General features: G+C 42.2%; 1 protein-coding gene across 12 annotated transcripts in view; it reads left to right on the top strand.

Annotated features, from left to right (window-relative positions):
• The window catches only part of CRIM1 (cysteine rich transmembrane BMP regulator 1), a 244,272-nt gene that overhangs the window by 197,613 nt on the left and 27,730 nt on the right, over positions 1–18,929 (top strand). For all 12 annotated transcript variants that reach the window (XM_064277211.1, XM_064277210.1, XM_064277201.1 and 9 more), the window contains 2 exons: positions 2,280–2,495; positions 11,883–12,104. In XM_064277211.1, coding sequence (XP_064133281.1) covers positions 2,280–2,495; positions 11,883–12,104 — 438 coding nt within the window. The remainder of the gene's footprint in view (positions 1–2,279; positions 2,496–11,882; positions 12,105–18,929) is intronic.

The raw sequence follows: 18,929 nt of genomic DNA, 5'->3' as shown, positions 1-18,929 counted from the left end.
AAGGAGCAGCTGGTAGGTTCAAACTGCCAACCTTTGGGTTAGCAATTGAGTGTTTTACCACTGTACCCCCAGGGCTCCTTTTCTAGTAGACAAAATGTTCTCCAAATCATATTTTCTCACACTTTTCTCTTTCCTACCCCCATCTTTGTTTTGTTTTTAATCTCCCTCTCTCCTGCACCTCTTGTGTTTTGTCTTGAGACATGTAGTATAACGAAGGGGTTATTAAGATAAGACACCTGGAAACACAGTCTTTATTCTGACCAATTCCCTGCCTGTCAGCATATAGGAGCAGTGTCTAAAGGAAAAGCAGCTTTCTGAGAAGGGCAGTGATTGGTAATCCTCTATAACGCTTTTGGAAAGCAATAAGGGGACCTGTTTCCAACATTAATTTATTGATACCTGTCTTAGTCATCTAGTGCTGCTGTAATAGCAATACCACAAGTGGATGGCTTTAACAAAGAGAAATTTATTTCCTCATAGTAATGTAGGCTAAAAGTACAAATTCAGGGCGTTGGCTCCAGGGGAAGGCTTTCTGTCTGTGTTGGCTCTGGAGGAAGGTCCTTGTCCTCAATCTTTCCCTGGTTGAGGAGCTTCTCAGGCATGGAGACCCTGGGTCCAAAGGACACGCCCTGCTCCAGGTGTTGCTTTCTTGGTAATATGGGATCCCCAACTCTGATTGCTTCCCTTTCCTTTTATGTCTTGTAAGATAAAAGGTGGTGCAGGCCACACCCCAGGGAAACTCCCTTTACATTGGATGAGAGCTGTGACCTTAGTAAGGGTGTTACAATCCCATCCTAATCCTCTTTAATATAAAATTATAATCGCAAAATGGAGGATGACCACACAATACTGGAAATCATGGCTCAGCCAAATTGATACACATATTTTTGGGGGGACACAATTCAATCCATGACAGTACCCTTTGGCACATTTTTGCTTTCTGTGTAAACCACAGCAAATACTCTTTTGTCATCTTATTCCAGCTCAATTTTTATTCTAATTATTTTCCTCTCTGCTGTCCATATACTGGAAGGTTGGGTCCTATTGCTCGTGAATAGAAGCATTAGCTAATGTCATTTTCTCTGATATGTGCACTTGGTCAAAGTCCCAATCTTTCCTAGTTCCCTTGAGATAACACTGTACTAAAAGTTACTTCCTTCGCTGGAAATCGGCCCAAACCACTTTATCTCATTGGTATCATTGACTCTCATGCCGATCACTGCTTTGAAAGAAACAGCCCAAATGAGCTCTTGGGCGATTGTGCTCTGAGCATCTCTGCAGAGACATGGGAGTTCTCCTGGGGCCCTGCCTCCACTGAGCTCCAAGCATGATCTAGCCATGCTGTCTCCAGATACTTCTTGGCAGTGGTCAACACTGTCAACACCTCTTGTTGTATTTGGATTACAAGAATACGGTTAATGTCTTCATTCTTCTCATTTCCCCAGCGCAACTTCAGGGCAACTCCCAGTACCTCTCAAGGCATTTTCAACAGTAAATTCCCTCTCTCTATCATCTTTCCAAGAGACCAAATCATCTCTCCTCTGGGGAGAGTTGCCATCATCCTCTCAGCATTCACTGCTCTTGATGACGATATCTCCAAACAAATGCTTCGTTTCAGGTGTGGGCTTTCAGACCGTTGGTTCTGCAGAAGTGGTCTTGCTCAGCTTGCTGGCAGCTGGTCTAGGTTGGGGTGTGGCTATTAAACCCCAGGACATATTTCCAAGCATAAAAATCTCAGAATCCCAGAGATAATGAAGCGGATCGGGCAGGCATAGATCAGTTCAAAGTTTTGCTTGACCTGGAGGCATATCCGTGATCCAAACAACCGTAGATTTCAGTTCAGATCCCTTCTCTGCCCCTGATTCCCAGAGCTCAGTTTCTTCGTATGGAAAGTAGGGGTAATAGTACCTACCTCACAAGGTTGATATAAGGAAGAAATGAAATAACACATGTAAAGCACTTGGCACAGAAACTGAACCATAGCAAGCCTTCTGTAAATGAGAGCTCTTTATTCTAGACAGATCCTGTACCTTCACAGGGACCTCTAAGATGCCCCGTCCTCTTCCCTGGAGTAGAATTCCCTCCCTATAATTTAATTATCTTCTTTAATTTCTATGCATGGAATGTTTTCTTTTCTGTTCTCTTGGTCAGAATAAAGTGAGGCCCTCTTCAGCCACTCCATCCTCTCTGCCCCTAAACAAGCTGCACCAGGTGTTTGAAGAGTCACTGAGACTGCAGATGAGTAATCTCTTGGGTTTTGATTTTGTGTCATTCCCCAGATGACTTTGTGGCGCAGAAGCCGGAGCTGAGCACCCCCTCCATTTGCCATGCACCTGGAGGAGAGTACTTTGTGGAAGGAGAAACGTGGAACATCGACTCCTGTACTCAGTGCACCTGCCACAGTGGCCGGGTGCTGTGTGAGACGGAAGTCTGCCCGCCACTGCTCTGCCAGAACCCTTCACGCACACAAGACTCCTGCTGCCCACAGTGTACAGGTGACTGGTCGCGCTTGGGGTGCACTTGCAGGGAAGGGTGCTGGCAGGCCAAGCTGGGCCCCACATGGGACCCTGCCAACCCCAGTAGCCAGTAACCCAGGCAGGAACATCTGGCAGCCTGCTTCCTAGATCTACTCCCTTCTGTGAACCACACTTTTATGCAGTCAAAATACATCCTGCACCTGAGATAACTGAAAAAACGATGACATTGGTTCTTTCTGCCATCTTTTTCTTAGCCTACGTTTAGACTCAGAGAATCTATGCTAAATCATTGCAGTTGTTTGCAAACGATTTTAGCAGATCCGAAGAACAGTTACTGATAAACAGTGTAAATGAAATTCTTTGTAGAATATAAGGGCGGTGAAGATACTTTGAGCATGTTTAACAGAGAAATACTAAAATAAAGCCAAACTCCTTGAATTTGTGATAACTGAAAACTGATATCCAAAAGTATTACGTGGCTGGCGCTGCACATATCCGAAGGGTATTACTGTTATTGTTCTTTCATTTTTATTTCTCAGATAATCTGGCTTAACAGATAAATTTATAGTCACGAACCAAACATATTATAATAAAATTGTGTCTGGATTTTAAACATATGTTACTGGTTTTGTTAACACTCCTAATTAACACTAGAATATATGGCTGTCTTCCAAAAGATCTTTAATTTGTACATAGAGAATTAGGAGTTAACAGAATAACTACTTTTATTTTGTTGTCGCTTAATCTTCCATCTTTTCAACCTAAATCAATAATCATTTCTAAATATATATTCTTAGAGCATTTCTGCTCAGTTGCACATAAATTCCCACATTTTATTACTTTTTTAAAACATTAGATTATCTCATTTGCTGCCCTTAATCTATTGTTCTGTTGTTATGTCCAGCATAGCCAGTTTCCCAATCCTTCATGGATTCATGCTGGTCATGTTCTTTGAGTTCCATCAGAGAAGCTCATCGTGGGAGCCATGGTACTGTATTTGCCGTTGCCACTCTGCACTGCAGCTCCGGTGTAGTGGATCATCTTATTAGAAAATCTCTGGTGTAATTAGCAGCCGTGTGAATCTGAGAAACTTAATTGCAAGATAAGAAATAGGTCAAATGCATTATTTTTTAGGATATGCAGTACCTATCCCCCTCTATATTTTTATTATTACTGTTTTACTCAGTTCCAAACCCTGCAGATGTTATCTATAACCTTGACTCTATTCACATTCTTCTGGCAGAAACCACTTTGAGTGACCTCTTCACTGAGGGTAATGAATTTATCCCCATTAGACATTTACTTTACAGATATTTATGGAATGCCTATGTTGAGCCGTGGGGATCCCGAGGTTAGTGAAAACAGACATAACTCCTACCTTATGGACCAGTAATGCAAAAGAAAAAATTCAAGCCCTGAGGTGCAATAGTGAAGGATTCCATGGGGAAAATATTAAACAACATAGGAAGCATCAAAAGAAGATGGAAGGAATACACAGAGTCATTATACCAAAAAGAATTAGTCGATATTCACCCATTTCAAGAGGTGGCATATGATCAGGAACCGATGGTACTGAAGGAAGAAGTCCAAGCTGCTCTGAAGGCATTGGCAAAAAACAAGGCTCCAGGAATTGATGGAATATCAATTGAGATGTTTCAACAAACAGGTGCAGCACTGGAGGTGCCCACTCGTCTATGCCAAGAAATATGGAAGACAGCTTCCTGGCCAACTGACTGGAAGAGATCCATATTTATGCCTATTCCCAAGAAAGATGATCCAACCGAATGTGGAAATTATAAAACAATGTGATTAATATCACACGCAAGCAAAATTTTGCTGAAGATCGTTCAAAAACAGCTGCAGCAGTATATCGAGAGGGAACTGCCAGACATTCAGGCTGGTTTCAAAAGAGGACGTGGAACCAGGCATATCATTCCTGACGTCAGATGGATCCTGGCTGAAAGCAGAGAATACCAGAAGGATGTTTACCTGTGTTTCATTGACCATGCAAAGGCATTCAACTGTGTGGATCATAACAAACTATGGATAACACTGTGAAGAATGGGAATTCCAGAATACTTAAGTGTGCTCATGAGGAACCTTTACATAGATCAAGAGGCAGTTGTTTGGACAGAACAAGGGCATACTGATTGGTTTAAAGTCAGGAAAGGTGTGCATCAGGGTTGTATTCTTTCACCATACCTATTTAATCTGTATGCTGAACAAATAAGACGAGAAGCTGGACTATATGAAGAAGAACAGGGCAGCAGGTTTGGAGGAAGACTCATTAACAACCTGCGTTATGCAGATGACACAGCCTTGCTTGCTGAAAGTGAAGAGGACTTGAAGCACTTACTAATGAAGATCAAAGACCATAGCCTTCAGTATGGATTGCACCTCAACATAAAGGAAACAAAAATCCTCACAACCGGACCAATGAGCAACATCATGATAAACGGAGAAAAGATCGAAGTTGTCAAGGATTTCATTTTACTTGGATCCACAATCAACAGCCATGGAAGCAGCAGTCAAGAAATCAGAAGGCACATTGCATTGGGCAAATCTGCTGCAAAGGACCTCTTCAAAGTGTTGAAGAGCAAAGATGTCACCCTGAAGACTAAGGTGCACCTGACCACCAAGCCATGGTATTTTCAATCTCATCATATGCATGTGAAAGCTGGATAATGAATAAGGAAGACCGAAGAAGAGCTGACGCCTTTGAATTGTGATGTTGGCGAAGAATATTGAATATACCGTGGACTGCCAAAAGAACGAACAAATCTGTCTTGGAAGAAGTGCAGCCAGAATGTTCCTTAGAGGCAAGGATGGCAAGACTGTGTCTTACATACTTTGCACATGTTGTCAGGAGGGATCAGTCTCTGGAGAAGGACACCATGCTTGGCAGAGTACAGGGTCAGCGGAAAAGAGGAAGACCCTCAGCGAGGTGGATTGACACACTGGCTGCAACAATGAGCTCAAGCATAACAACAATTGCAAGGATGGCACAGGACCGGGCTCGTTCTGTTGTGCATAGGGTCGCTATGAGTCGGAACTGACTCGACGGCACCTAAAAACAACAACAACAATCCAAAAGAAGAGCCAAACAATCTGATATTCCCCATTAGATAAATAATGTTAACATGGGAGGAGTGCCTTGAAAGGGAGGATTTATGAGAATGTCTAACACAGAAAGCCTTGAATGAACTGGAAGGTGTCTGAGGGATGAATACACAGGAGTTGATTAGCGGAGGGGCGATGAGGAAGGGACTTCTCCACAACCATTGGCCCAAGTGTATTGACAGCTCACTTGACTGGACTCAGAGACCCAGTGCAGATGGAATCAGAGGTACATGGAGATGGGACTCATGAGAATGCCCTCAAGGTGCAGTTTTTTAGAGCCAGGAGTCTCTTGTGGGCATGTGCAGCGGCCCCGCAGGTTCTAGCAGAGAAGGGCACGGGCATTCCTCCCTCGTCCTTCAGAACAAGAGCAAGCAACCCGTCATGGGCCTGGCTTTGATTTCTCACTTATAAGCTTAAGCCTGGATGATACTTTTTTACATATAATTTGAGATGTTTCAATGATATGCCTCATCTTAAGCATTAGGATTTTTTTGTTTTAAATATCAGTATTCTGAAGGTTACCTTTACATCTGTGAATGAACACATATCTAGAATGTATATCATAAAATCAATTACCTACCCCATGACCGATCTTTTTGAACTTTGTGTTTATAGTTGTATTTCAGCTATAAAAAGATAAAAAGTCTTAAAACATAAGCATCTTCACATCACAGTGAATTTCAACAGTAGCATTGGTAATTGTTATATTACACATTAAGAAAAATAGCATTTATAATCTTAGGATACTTGCATCCTAAAGTAGGCCAAAACTGCTATATATGTACAACAGAATAGCAACTTCTAAAGAGAGTCATGTCCCTCCAAGTGCTTATATCCCCTAGGATACCTTGTCACTCTTTCTGTCCTTCAGTATTCCCTCTCCCTAGCCTGGTTTAGAGCAAGATATTAAAGCCTCAAACTGGTAAGGAAACTGGGTTCATGAAGAAAGATTGAGAATCCCTGCAAGCAAAACTATTTTTTGTTTATTTCCTGGTATTAGGAAAAAAGTAGAAGAAAAGGGAGAGAGGGACGTAGAAAAGAAAAAAGAATGAATGAACAAGAGAACTAGTGAAGATAAACAAATATTTGAAAACAAAGAAATAAATATAAAAAAGGGGTCTCTGAAGCAGGAAAAGTAGAAAGAGGCCCAAAGAAAGAAGATACTATGGGCAAGATTCCCAAATGGCATTTTTAGCCAGGAGCCTCCTGCTGATGGAATAAGACCCGTGATTCTGGATCTCAGCGTGAACTCTCCTCACTGCCAGCACATCCCATCAACCTCTGGGGTCATTTCCAGGCACCCGGAAGAGACCTCCAGATTCTAGGACATTTGTTTCAACTGTAATGTCATAACTTCATCACTGCTATCCCTAACTCATCTTCTAAATTTTTAGGCATGAGGTTGGGCATCGTGTTTAAGACCAAGGATATTGAAACCCACAGAAACCTCACAGTGATTTGCAGAGCTTTGTGTTGACAAGGTCCCTGGGTGTTGCAAATGCTTAACATGCTCAGCTGCTGTGATGGTTAAGGTTGTGTGTTAACTTAGCTGGGCCAAGATTCTCAGTGGTTTGGCAGTTATGTAATTGTGTAGTTTGGCAGTTAGGTAATGGTATAGTCATCCTCCATGATGCGATAAGCAAGTCATTTGTAAGGGGAGTTTCCTTAGGGGTGTGACCTGCACCCAGTATATATTTGGACGTTCTGGCAAAGTTTGGTTGCTTGCTCTGGATCCTGTATTCAGCTCCTGATCATCTGACCTCCAGTTCTTGGGACTTGAGCCAGTGGCCTGCAGTATTGCCTACCAATATTGGGATCTGTCTGCCTCCTCAACCTTTAAGCCAGCAGCGTGCCATCTTACCTGTTGATCTTGGATTCATCAGCCTGCATCATCTGTGAGGCAGCAGCCTGCCATCTGACCTGCCAGTCTTGGATTTGTCAGCCCCTGCAGCTACATGAGTCGAGAGAAGCCTCCAGCCTGACGCCTGACCCATGGACTTGGGACTTGGCAACCTCTCTAACCGTATGAGCAATTTCCTTGAGGTAAACATCTGTGTGTATGTGTATATGTATACATACACACACATGTACACCATTTGCCAGTTTTGCTTCTCTAGAGAACCCAGCTTAAGACAGCTGCTAACCAAATGGTTGGAGGTTAAATTCTACCTAGAGGCACCTCGGAAGAAAGGCCTGGTGATCTACTTTCAAAAAAATCAGCCACTGAAAACTGTGGAGCATGGTTCTGCTCTGACACTCATGGGGTTGCCATGTGTCAGAGTCAACGGCACCTGCTGCTGCTGGTGGTGGCGGTGGAGTGTTGACAATAGTGAGCTGTCCTTATTTCCAGCCAAAGCAAAACTTAGCATTGGTTAGTTTCTTAAAGAAGTTACCCCTAGACATGAATGACTCCAAAAGGGTCATTGAGAAAGTAGTTCCTGACTCCAAAAAGATCATCAAAACTCAGTTAAAAAATGGGCAAAAGATATGAACAGGTACTTCACAATCATTAGCCATTAGAAAAATGCAAATCAAAACTACAATAAGATTTCATCTCACTCCAACCCAAAAAACACAAAACAATAAATGTCGGAGAGGCTGTGGAGAGATTGGAGCACTTCTACACTGCTGGTGGGAATGTAAAAGGGTACAACCACTTTGGAAATTGATTTGGCGCTTCCTTAAAAAGCTAGAAATAGAACTACCGTACGATCCAGCAATCCCACTCCTTGGAATATATCCTAGAGAAATAAGAACCTTTACATGAACATATATGCACACCCATGTTCATTGCAGCAGTGTTCACAACAGCAAAAAGATGGAAGCAACCAAGATGCCCATCAACGGATGAATGGATCAATGAATTATGGTATATTCACACCATGGAATACTATGCATCGATAAGGAACAGTGATGGATCTGTGAAACATTTCATAACATGGAGGAATCTGGAAGGCTTTACGCTGAGTGAAATTAGTTATAAAAGGACAAATATTGTATAAGAGCACTATTATAAGAACTCGAGAAATTGTTTAAACAGGGAAGAAAATATTCTTTGATGGTTACGAGATGAGGGAGGGAGGGAGGGTGGGAGATAGTAGATAAGAACTACTTTAGGTGACGGGGAAGACCACACACAATCCAGGTGAGGTCAGCACAACTGGACTAAACCAAAACCAAAGCAGTTTCCTGGAAAAACTGAATGCTTGGAAGGCCAGTGTGGGGCGGGGGAGGGGACTTGGGGAACGTGGTTTCAGGGGACATCGAAGTCAACTGGCATAATGAAATCTATTAAGGAACACATTCTGCATCCCACTTTGGAGAGTGGCATCTGGGGTCTTAAACGGTAGCAAGCAGCCATCTAAGATGCATCAATGGGTCTCAACCCACCTGGATCAAAGGAGAATGAAAAACACCAAGGACACAAGGTAATTATGAGCCCAAGAGATAGAAAGGGCCACAAAAACCAGAGACTACTTCAGCCTGAGACCAGAAGAGCTAGATGGTGCCCGGCTACAACCAGTGACGGCCCTGACAGGGAACACAACAGAGAACCCCTGAGGGAACAGGAGAGCAGTAGGACTCAGACCCCAAATTCTTGTAAAAAGACCAGACTTAATGGTCTGACTGAGACTAGAAGGACCCCGCTGGCCATGGCCCCCAGACCTTCCGTTGGCCCAGGACAGGAACCATTCCCAAAGCCAACTCTTCAGACAGGGATTGGACTGGACAGCGGGTTGGAGAGGGATGCTGGTGAGGAGTGAGCTTCTTGGATCAGGTGGACACTTGAGACTATCTTTTCATTCCCTGCCTGGAGGGGAGATGAGAGGGTAGGGGGGTTAGAAGCTGACAAAATGGACACAAAAAGAGAGAGTGGAGGGAGGGACTGGGCTGTCTCATTGGGAGAGCAATTGAGAGTATGTAGCAAGGTGTATATAAGTTTTTGTGTGAGAGACTGACTTGATTTTCACTTGAAGCACAATAAAAATTTAAAAAAAAAAAAAAAAAAGATCATTGAGAAAGTAGTTCCATCATACTAGCTTTAACCCATGTGAATGTGATCTGTGGAGCCACACCTGAAATAGAACCTAGAGCACATTTGGAGCATTGGAACCAGTGGCCGTTCTTTCACTTGTCTCTGCTGCCTTGGAGACCGGTAGAGGAAATCTGGTTACACAGCTTAAAGGAGAGGGCATAGGCAGGCTCCATTATGCTCACTTCCCTCTTTTCCTCAGAGTCAGCCCAGAATGAAGTAACTCTCTTGGCCTCAAAGGGATTCTTCATGTCAAATCGAACTTGCTGGCTGTATGGTGTATTCATGAGGTTTATGGAGGGAGAATGTGACATTTAGAGCTTGGGTATCTCTGTGTTAACTCCATGTCAGTCTTAGTTATCTCTGAATCGCGGCCTAAAATAAAAGAGTTTATGAAGTTGATTCTGAGAGGAGCATATGATAACTGTCTGGGTCATGTATCCATTTCCTCAGATAAGAAAAAGTGGTTCTCTTAGAAGTTTTCTGGGGTAAGACCATTATGGCTATTTGTAGACTCGTAGGTCATGAAGGTGGTTGGAAGCACTTTCGTAACATCAGGAAGATTGTAACGTTTCTAAACTAGGAACCTCACTAACTTACATTTTCCTTGGTTGTGCCCCAGTCAGATTTCTACCTGGGGCTAAAATTTTCATGTAATTTCAGTTAATACCAAACCCAAAGAAATATTTTGGGTTTTCTGGTGATGTTCTTTTCTTTTTCAAGTTGTAACTCAGTGAGGACCCTCTGGATAGCAAAGACACGGAGGACTTGGAGATGATTCCTGTGTGTGTGCATCCTTATGCGTGATTTCGAGTTCCCGGCATCTTTCAACCATTAATGTGAATGCCTGAACATTAGAATCTTAAATACCGTTTTTTTGTTTTGTTTTCTTTTCTTTTCTTTTTTTCAATTGTGCTTTAGGTGAAAGTTTACAGTTCACGTTAATTTCTCATCCAAAAATTTATACATATATTTTTTGTGACATTGGTTGCAATCCCCACAATGTGATAGCACTTCCTGCTTTCCACCCTGGGTTCCCTGTGTCCATTTGTCCAGTTCCTGTCCCTTCCTGCTTTTAACAGGAGCTGCCCATTTATTTGGTCTTGTATATTCGATTGAACTAAGAAGCACGTTCCTCACGTGTGTTAACTTTTTGTTTTATAGGCATGTCTAATCTTTATCCGAAAAGTGGGCTTTGGGAATGGTTTGAGTTCTGGGTTAGCAGAGTGTCCAGGAGCCGGAGTTTCAGGGGCTCCTCCAGACCCTGTCAGACCATTACGTCTCATCTTTTTATGTGAATTTGAATTCTGTTCTACATTTTTCTCCTGTTCTAAATGTAGGTGTTTTTTTGATAGTCTGGTACAATGAAAATCTTTTTGAGTATTGATTAGTCGGATTGAATGTAGCTACAAGTAACAAAATCCAGCTAGAGTTTTTAAACAAATAGGAGTTTATTTTACATAAATTACAAGAAGCTTGGAGCAGATGTTTATGACCATTGATTCAAAGGCTCAGTGACAATCAAGTTCAGCTTGGCCTTTCTCTTACAAGTATAAAAAGGATATTCCATATACAAGCAACACACTCACATCTAAGGCAGGAAGAATACGGAAGGATGGTAGTAATACCCACCAAAAAACCAAACCCGCTGCCATCGAGTCGATTCTGAATCACAGCAACCGAACAGGGTTTCCAAAGCTGTCAATCTCTATGGAAGCAGACCGCCACATCTCTCTCCCGCAGAGCCACTGGTGGTGGTGAACCACCAGCCTTTTGGTTAGCAGTCAATTACTTTACCCACGGCACCACCAGGGCTCCTCCACCCTTTTCCTTACTAGCTGTTAGGTGCAATTGTCCATAACTGGGTGATGTGTGCCCTGACCCCACTTCCAAAGGAGACTGGGAAAGCAGGAGCAGGATTGTTTGGATTGGCTTGCAGCCGTTATGATTGAAGTCCTGGGACCACCACAATGAAGATGAAGGTTTTATTAAGCTAAGGAAGGAGGACAGAGCAGATGTTGGCTAAGCAACTAGCAGAGTTGTGATGGGTCTCTTTTGGTCTTCTTTTTTAAAATTCAGGAGTCTGAATTAGACTTCCTGTTTTATTACTGAAGTCATTTTTTTAACGAGGCACCCAAAGCCGTAGTAACTGGGTGCTCTTTTTATAAGACAGAATGAAACTCATTGTGTTGCACAGTTGGTGGCCTACAGCATCTTCGTTTCCCTGCTGACCTGTATGTTCATTTTTCCAGATGCACCTCTTCAGCCTTCCTCGTCCCGTAATGAGAGCGTGCCTAGTTACTGCAAAAATGATGAAGGGGATATATTCCTGGCAGCTGAGTCCTGGAAGCCTGACGTTTGTACCAGCTGCGTGTGCATGGATAGCGTAATTAGCTGTTACTCTGAGTCTTGCCCTTCAGTATCCTGTGAAAGACCCGTTTTGAGAAAAGGCCAGTGTTGTCCCTACTGCATAGGTAAGATCAAGAAAAAAAACCATTCATCTTTACTAGTGGCCACTAAATCCACACTGACAGCCGTTTACCTAGATCAGTTAATATTTTTGAAATTGGTTTTTCTGGTTGGCATCCAAACAAACTCAAAATAGTAGCATCAGGCAGAGAAGAATGTGGAAGTGTGCCCCCAAGATAAAACATAAGAATTTAAGAAATGCTTTCTGAGAATGACATGATGTTGTGGAGCTTGTCATGTTCTATTGGGCTTCTTTGCCATTTCAGGGTTTTCAATATCAAATCCTCTTTCTCCATTGTGTATTTACAATATTTTTCCCCCTAGAAGGAAACACCGTGGTTCATATTAGAGTATGCTTAGTATATAAAGCTTGCTGCTTCCTTGTGAAATACTAATTTAATCTCTCAGTTCTCCCTCATCTGCTGACACTTAATTGATCCCCATTTAAGCTGTGTGGTCGTCCATGTTGAGGGCCTAGGGACACAAAGTAAGGCTTGAATAACTGACAGCCCTCTCCTTTTTGTGACCCTTGGTGATACATCTTGTGAGCAGAGGACAAATGCATATCAGCCCCTGATGTCCGTACAAAAGCAGTCCTGTGGACATAAGTCAGATGTTCTGGAGTCCAGAAGGCAAGGCTCAGACAGCTGGCAACTCTTAATAAAGGCTCAATCCTTGTTCCCCGGGCTCTCACTCTCTTTTATTGCTTTTGTATCCAATAAAACTCATAAAGTCAAGTGAAAGACAATGGCAGATCTCAGTCCAGCAGTGAACCTGTGATCAGAGTAGCAGGTGAAAAATTAGGCAAATTAGGTGTTGCGCATTTTTGTTAGAGACTTTTGTATACTTGCCAGATACAAATCATTGCATATATTTGGGATGATATCTGGGAAAGAGGAGAGATCTTCTGACCATAGCTTTGGCAGTTTCAGTAGATGAGCTATGAGTAGCGCCCAGGACCATCTTGGCCTCAACTCAAGCTTATCAGCACAGCTCCTCCTCCTTTTTTCTCTTGTGACCTCTGGCCATCTGGCTAGGCCACTTCCTCTGAGCCTTGTTCTGCATGTTCATGTATAAGAGATGGAAAGTTATTTTAAAAACAATTTCTGCCCTCAGGAATTATACAGAGCTAGACTTCCTCAATGTAATGGTCAAGGGAGCATTAAAAGTTATGTTTTGAAAGCTAAATTCTCTTCTCTTAATACCAGTGACCATATATATATATATGTGTGTGTGTGTGTGTATATATTTATATATATATATATGATTTATTCATCAAAGCATGATTTTTTTTTTTTGATAGCGAAATGAGGGCTATCAATAATTAGGATGAAACAACAGCTGTAGACCAGGAGTGCCCCAAGCAAACCAAGACATATGGTCACCCTACCTTTTAGTGACAGGAAGCCCTTGTGGCGTAGTGGTTAAGTGCTACGGCTGCTAACCAAAAGGTTGGCAGTTCGAACCCACCAGGTGCTCCTTGGAACTGTATGGGGGAGTTCTACTCTGTCCTGTAGGGTCGCAATGAGTTGGAATCAACTCAATGGCAGTGGTTTTGTTTTTTGGTTTTTGGTTTTTTGGTACCTTTTACTGACCAAAAAACCAAACGCACTGCAATCGAGTCGATTCCAACTCATAGCAACCTTATAGGACAGAGTAGAACTGCCCCATAGGGTTTCCAAGGAGTGCCTGGGGGATTCAAACTACCAACCTTTTGGCTAGCAGCCGTAGGTCTTAACCACTGTGCCACCCACCAGGGTTTCTGGTGCCTTTTACCCACCCAAAAAACCCCAGTGCCATGACTGGGAAATTGGGTTCTGCTGTAATGCCTGTAAGCTTTGTAGCTCCAAAGGGAATCCAAAAATGTATCAGGGCCCAGTTCACCCAGTTCACTGTCACTTCCCATTTCAAAGAGCTGACCCAAATCTGTATGAAAATGGTGATACATTTGGTGAGATGAAAATGAGAGAGGTGATCAGAACAAGGTTACCATTTCAGGCCAATGGAGAAAGAAAGCACAGCCAGTATTTTTTTTTTTTTTTAGCTGTTTACATATGAAAACATTGATACTAAAACAAACAGTTCATGAATCAACTAGGGATGCTTCACAGCAGCCCTGGATCGTACTTGGGAAACCAGGGCCCAGGAGGCCTGAGAATTGGTTCCCTTCAGAGCAGAAATCTAGCAGCAGATCTGTCGTGTGTTGAAAATTCGCAGATTGTTTTGCTTAGGTAGGTTCCTCTTCTGTTTTCCAGCTTAGTTAGTAAATTCATAATTAGTAAGTTACTTAATTAGTAAATTTGTTTCCATATGATAGATAATACTAAATCACACCTTTTTCGCAAAACCAATTTAACAAATTCAGAGTTACAGAAAGAGACCTGCAGACCATCGTGTTCCGGGTCCTTTCCTTTATTTATTTAGCCTTTGTATCTCCTCTTCCGGTTTCTGTAGCATTTAGACTGCACATTCTACTTTAGTGAATGGGGGCGTGAGGGGGATATGGATTTGGTCCAAATTTGTGGTTTTGATTTTAAATTAGATTGCAAGCACTTTCTCTAAATTGTGGTTCATATAAGCTGAAAATGGTATAATGGAAATGTTGTGGATGTTTACATCTCTTTCCGCAACTCTCCACGACATGCATCATTATACATGATGCGTGTATAATTGTATCATATAAACCCGTGAGTTACCTTCAGGGGACACACTGGGGAGACTTAACATTTGGGAGCAATGACTGTGCTGCTGCCCACTCACTGGTTCACCTTCATACTTCCTACATGTTGTTGTATTGTTGATACAGCTGTTAAACCCTTCTGTCTGCATCAGTCTTATTTTGCAGGCAGCCTTGTTAGATTGGCCTTTATCTTTTCTTATATAGGACCCCTTATGTCCAGGCATATAAAGTCAAGCTCAGTTACAAGACTGATATAGGGATTCCATATCTGACTCTCCAGTTTACTCCCTTAGGCTCGCTCTTCAGGCGTGTTCTCTTCTCAGTAAATAGGTCCTGGCTCCAGTCAGCCTGGTCTCTCTCTAAGGGCACCAACCCAGGGTAGTGGGAGCAGGTTGTATCTCAGCAGCAGAGCCTTCGTTACCCTCCAAAGTTTACTTTAGAAAAGGAAAAGCGTGGAAACACGCCATCCTTTTGTATGTCTTAAAGCACCCACTTCTTTTTTCATTGGGACCAATTGCTGTTTTAGGCTGTCTGTGTTTGAATGCTGCTCCTTGTTAGCCTAGATTACCTGTTCCCAGGATCATATGTGCTGACTGTTAGAGTGCACTGCCCACCTCACCCCAGTCTACTGGAGCTGACCTTACCATGCTGCAGGTCTCCTGGGTGAACAGTTGCCCTACTTAGTCAAAGTGGATCTCTATAAACCTCAGACCCATCTCTAATCTAACCTCTTTTTTTAGTGATAAAGCCCCAAGGAGAAGCTTTCTTGCTTTAACCTATCCGTTTTTCTTACAAGAGAAATGAAAAGTGACTATCCTACTGAAAGAAGTCTTCTACTTATAAATAATTGTGTTCTTTTCAGCTAATTGTCAAGTCACTAATGTGCAATGATAATGCCTCTCTTTTGATGTATGAAGGCCTCATATTATGTGTGCTAATTTAATAGAATGTGTAATGCAGACATAATTAATGGGATTGATGAACAGCTTTGTCTAATTAATTATAATACCTATCATTAGGGAATTCATCCTTGTACTAGAAGGAAACTAAGTTGTAATTACCCAATCATCTTAATGGACCATCCTCTGGTTCCCTAATTTTCTGTGTTCTAGCTTCCTACACAAATACGCATACATTTAGATTTTATTTTCATAGGCTTTCGGACTGTAACTATGGCTTGTAGAATGAAGAACAAGAATCAGAAGATGACTTGAGTATAAATCAGGTGGAGATAAGAGGTCTGGTGGAAATTCTAATGTGTGGTAACAGATTTGATATGTGGTTCCCTGTGAACAGCAGATACCTCAGTCATGACAAATATCACTATACAAGATAGGAGTGGCTTCTCCTGGCCTTATCACTGACTACCTGTCTTTCTAGAACTTTCCAAAGCAAAAATTGTTTTAGTGCTTCAGTGAGATCTCTTTGCTCTGACTCCCAGGAGACGGGAGATAAGTACGCCAACAGCCTTTCACCACGTGCACTCATTGTGTCCCTGTGGGTGCTAGCCCTAATCACATCATGTTTGTTGGGGGGGGAGGTGGAGGGAGCATTTACTGGTGCCCTGGGCTAGACTAGCAGATTCCAGAAGGAGTGTTTCAGCAGAATCTCACCATGTCCAGGTGTTCAGTTATTTAGGGGGAAATATTATTAAGAACGAGTACTACTTTGATCATAAAGATCTTCCATGGTGTAATTTATGGGATCTTAAGACCCATATAGCTGCTGTGTCATACCTGTCAACTTTGGAACTCAGGGTACTGGGTGTTCTATTAAATAGGACTATCTTAAGTAAGCAAATATTGTGTTGGCCAAGTAGTATCACTCAGTACATAAAATATTTTTTTGAAAATTGTGATTTGGCAATTTATTTATTTATTTATTTGTTTGTTTGTTTGTTGTTGTTAGATACTGTCGATTCTGACTAGTAGCGACTCCGTGCAACAGAGTAGAACTGCCCCATAGGGTTTCCTAGGCTGAAGTTTTTACAGAAGCAGATTGCCAGGTCTTTATCCCACAGAGCCACTAGGTGGGTTCAAACCTCCAACCCTTCAGTTAGCAGCCAAGCACTTAACCATTGTGCCACCAGGACTCCTTTTATTTTTCTGTAACCATGTGTTATTTTAGAAAATATTTGAGGTCAGATATTTACAGATATGTTTGTTGCTGGAAGTCCCTGAGTCAGTGCATCTTTCTCAGTTAAACAGTTTTTGTCAAATCTTTCTTTTTTTTTTAATTTTTATTCCACTTTAAGTGAAAGTTTACAAATCAAGTCAGTCTCTCAAACAAAAATTTATATATACCCTGCTATATACTCCTAATTGCTCTCCCCCTAATGAGACAGCACACTCCTTCCCTCCACTCTGTTTTTTCATGTCCATTCGGCCAGCTTCTGAGCCCCTCTGCTCTCTCATCTCCCCTCCAGACAGGAGGTGCCAACATGGTCTCATGTGTCTACTTGATCCAAAAAGCTCACTCCTCACCAGTATCATTTTCTATCCCATTGTCCAGTCCAATCGCTGTCTGAAGAGTTGGCTTTGGGAATGGCTCCTGTCTTGGGCTAACAGAAGGCCTGGGGACCGTGACCTCCAGGGCCCTTCTAGTTTCAGTTAGACCATTAAGTGTGGTCTCTATGAAAATTTGGGGTCTGCATCCCACTGCTCTCCTGCTCCCTCAGGGGCTCTCTGTTGGGCTCCCTGTCAGGGCAGTCATTGGTTGTAGCTGGGCACCATCTAGATCTTCTGGTCTCAGGCTGACTCAGTCTCTGGTTTATGTGGTCCTTTCTGTCTCTTGGGCTCATAATTACCTTGTGTCTTTGGCGTTCTTCATTCTCCTTAGCTGCAGGTGGGTTGAGACCCCTTGATGCATCTTAGATGGCCGCTTGCTAGCGTTTAAGACCCCAGATGCCACTCTCCAAAGTGGGATGCAGAATGTTTTCTTAAAAGATTTTATTATGCCAATTGACTTAGATGGCCCCTGAGACCATGGCCCACAAACGCCTGCCCCTGCTATGCTGGCCTTCGAAGCATTCAGTTTATTCAGGAAACTTCTTTGCTTTTAGTTTAGTCCAGTTGTGCTGACCTCACCTGTATTGTGTGTTGTCTTTCCCTTCACCTAAAATAATTCTTATCTACTATCTAATTAGTGAAAACCCCTCTCCTTCCTCCCCTCACCCCCATAACTATCAAAGAATATTTTCTTTTCTGTTTAACCATTTCTCCAGTTATTATAATAGTGGTGTTATACAGTATTTTATCCTTTTGTAACTGACTAATTTCACTCAGCGTAATGCCTTCCAGATTCCTCCATGTTATGAAATGTTTCACGGATTCATCATTGTTCTTTATCGATGCACAGTGTTCCGTTGTGTGAATATCTCATAATTTATTGATCCATTCATCTGTTCATGGGCACCTTGGTTGCTTCCATCTTTTTGCTGTTGTAAACAGTGCTGCAGTGAACATGGGTGTGCATATATCTGTTTGTGTAAAGGCTCTTAATTCTCTAGGGCATATTCCAAGGAGTGGGACTGCTAGATCATATGGTAGTTCTATTTCTAGTTTTCTAAGGAAGCACCAAATGAATTTCCAAAGTGGTTGTACCATTTTACATTCCCACCAGCAGTGTATAAGTGTTCCAGTCTCTCCACAACCTCTCCAACATTTATTATTTTCTTTTTTGTGGGTTAATGCCTTGTTGGAGTGAGGTGGAATCTCAGTGTAGTTTTGATTTGCATTTCTCTAATGGCTAATGATCGTGAGCATTTCCTCCTGTATCTGTCAGCTACCTGAATGTCTTCTTTAGTTAAGTGTCTGTTCATATCCTTTGCCCATTTTTTAAATGGGATATTTGTCTTTTTGTAGTTGAGTTTTTGCAGTATCGGGTAGGTTTTAGAGATCAGGTGCTGATCGGAAATGCCATAGCAAAAAACTTCCCAGTCTGTAGGTAATCTTTTTACTCTTTTGATGAAGTCTTTGGTTGAGCATAAGTGTTTGATGTTTTAGGAGCTCCCACTTACCTAGTTTCTCTTCTGCATTGTTAGTAATGTTTTGTATACTGTTTATGCCATATATTAGGGCTCCTAACGTTGTCCCTATTTTTTCTTCCATGATCTTTATCGTTTTAGATTTTATATTTAGGTCTTTGATCC

Source organism: Loxodonta africana, chromosome 26 (assembly GCF_030014295.1).
Source record: "Loxodonta africana isolate mLoxAfr1 chromosome 26, mLoxAfr1.hap2, whole genome shotgun sequence".
In the NCBI taxonomy this organism is placed as follows: Eukaryota; Metazoa; Chordata; class Mammalia; order Proboscidea; family Elephantidae; genus Loxodonta; species Loxodonta africana.
The sequence above is the reverse complement of the archived record's forward strand: the minus strand, read 5'-3'. Positions and strand labels throughout refer to the sequence as shown.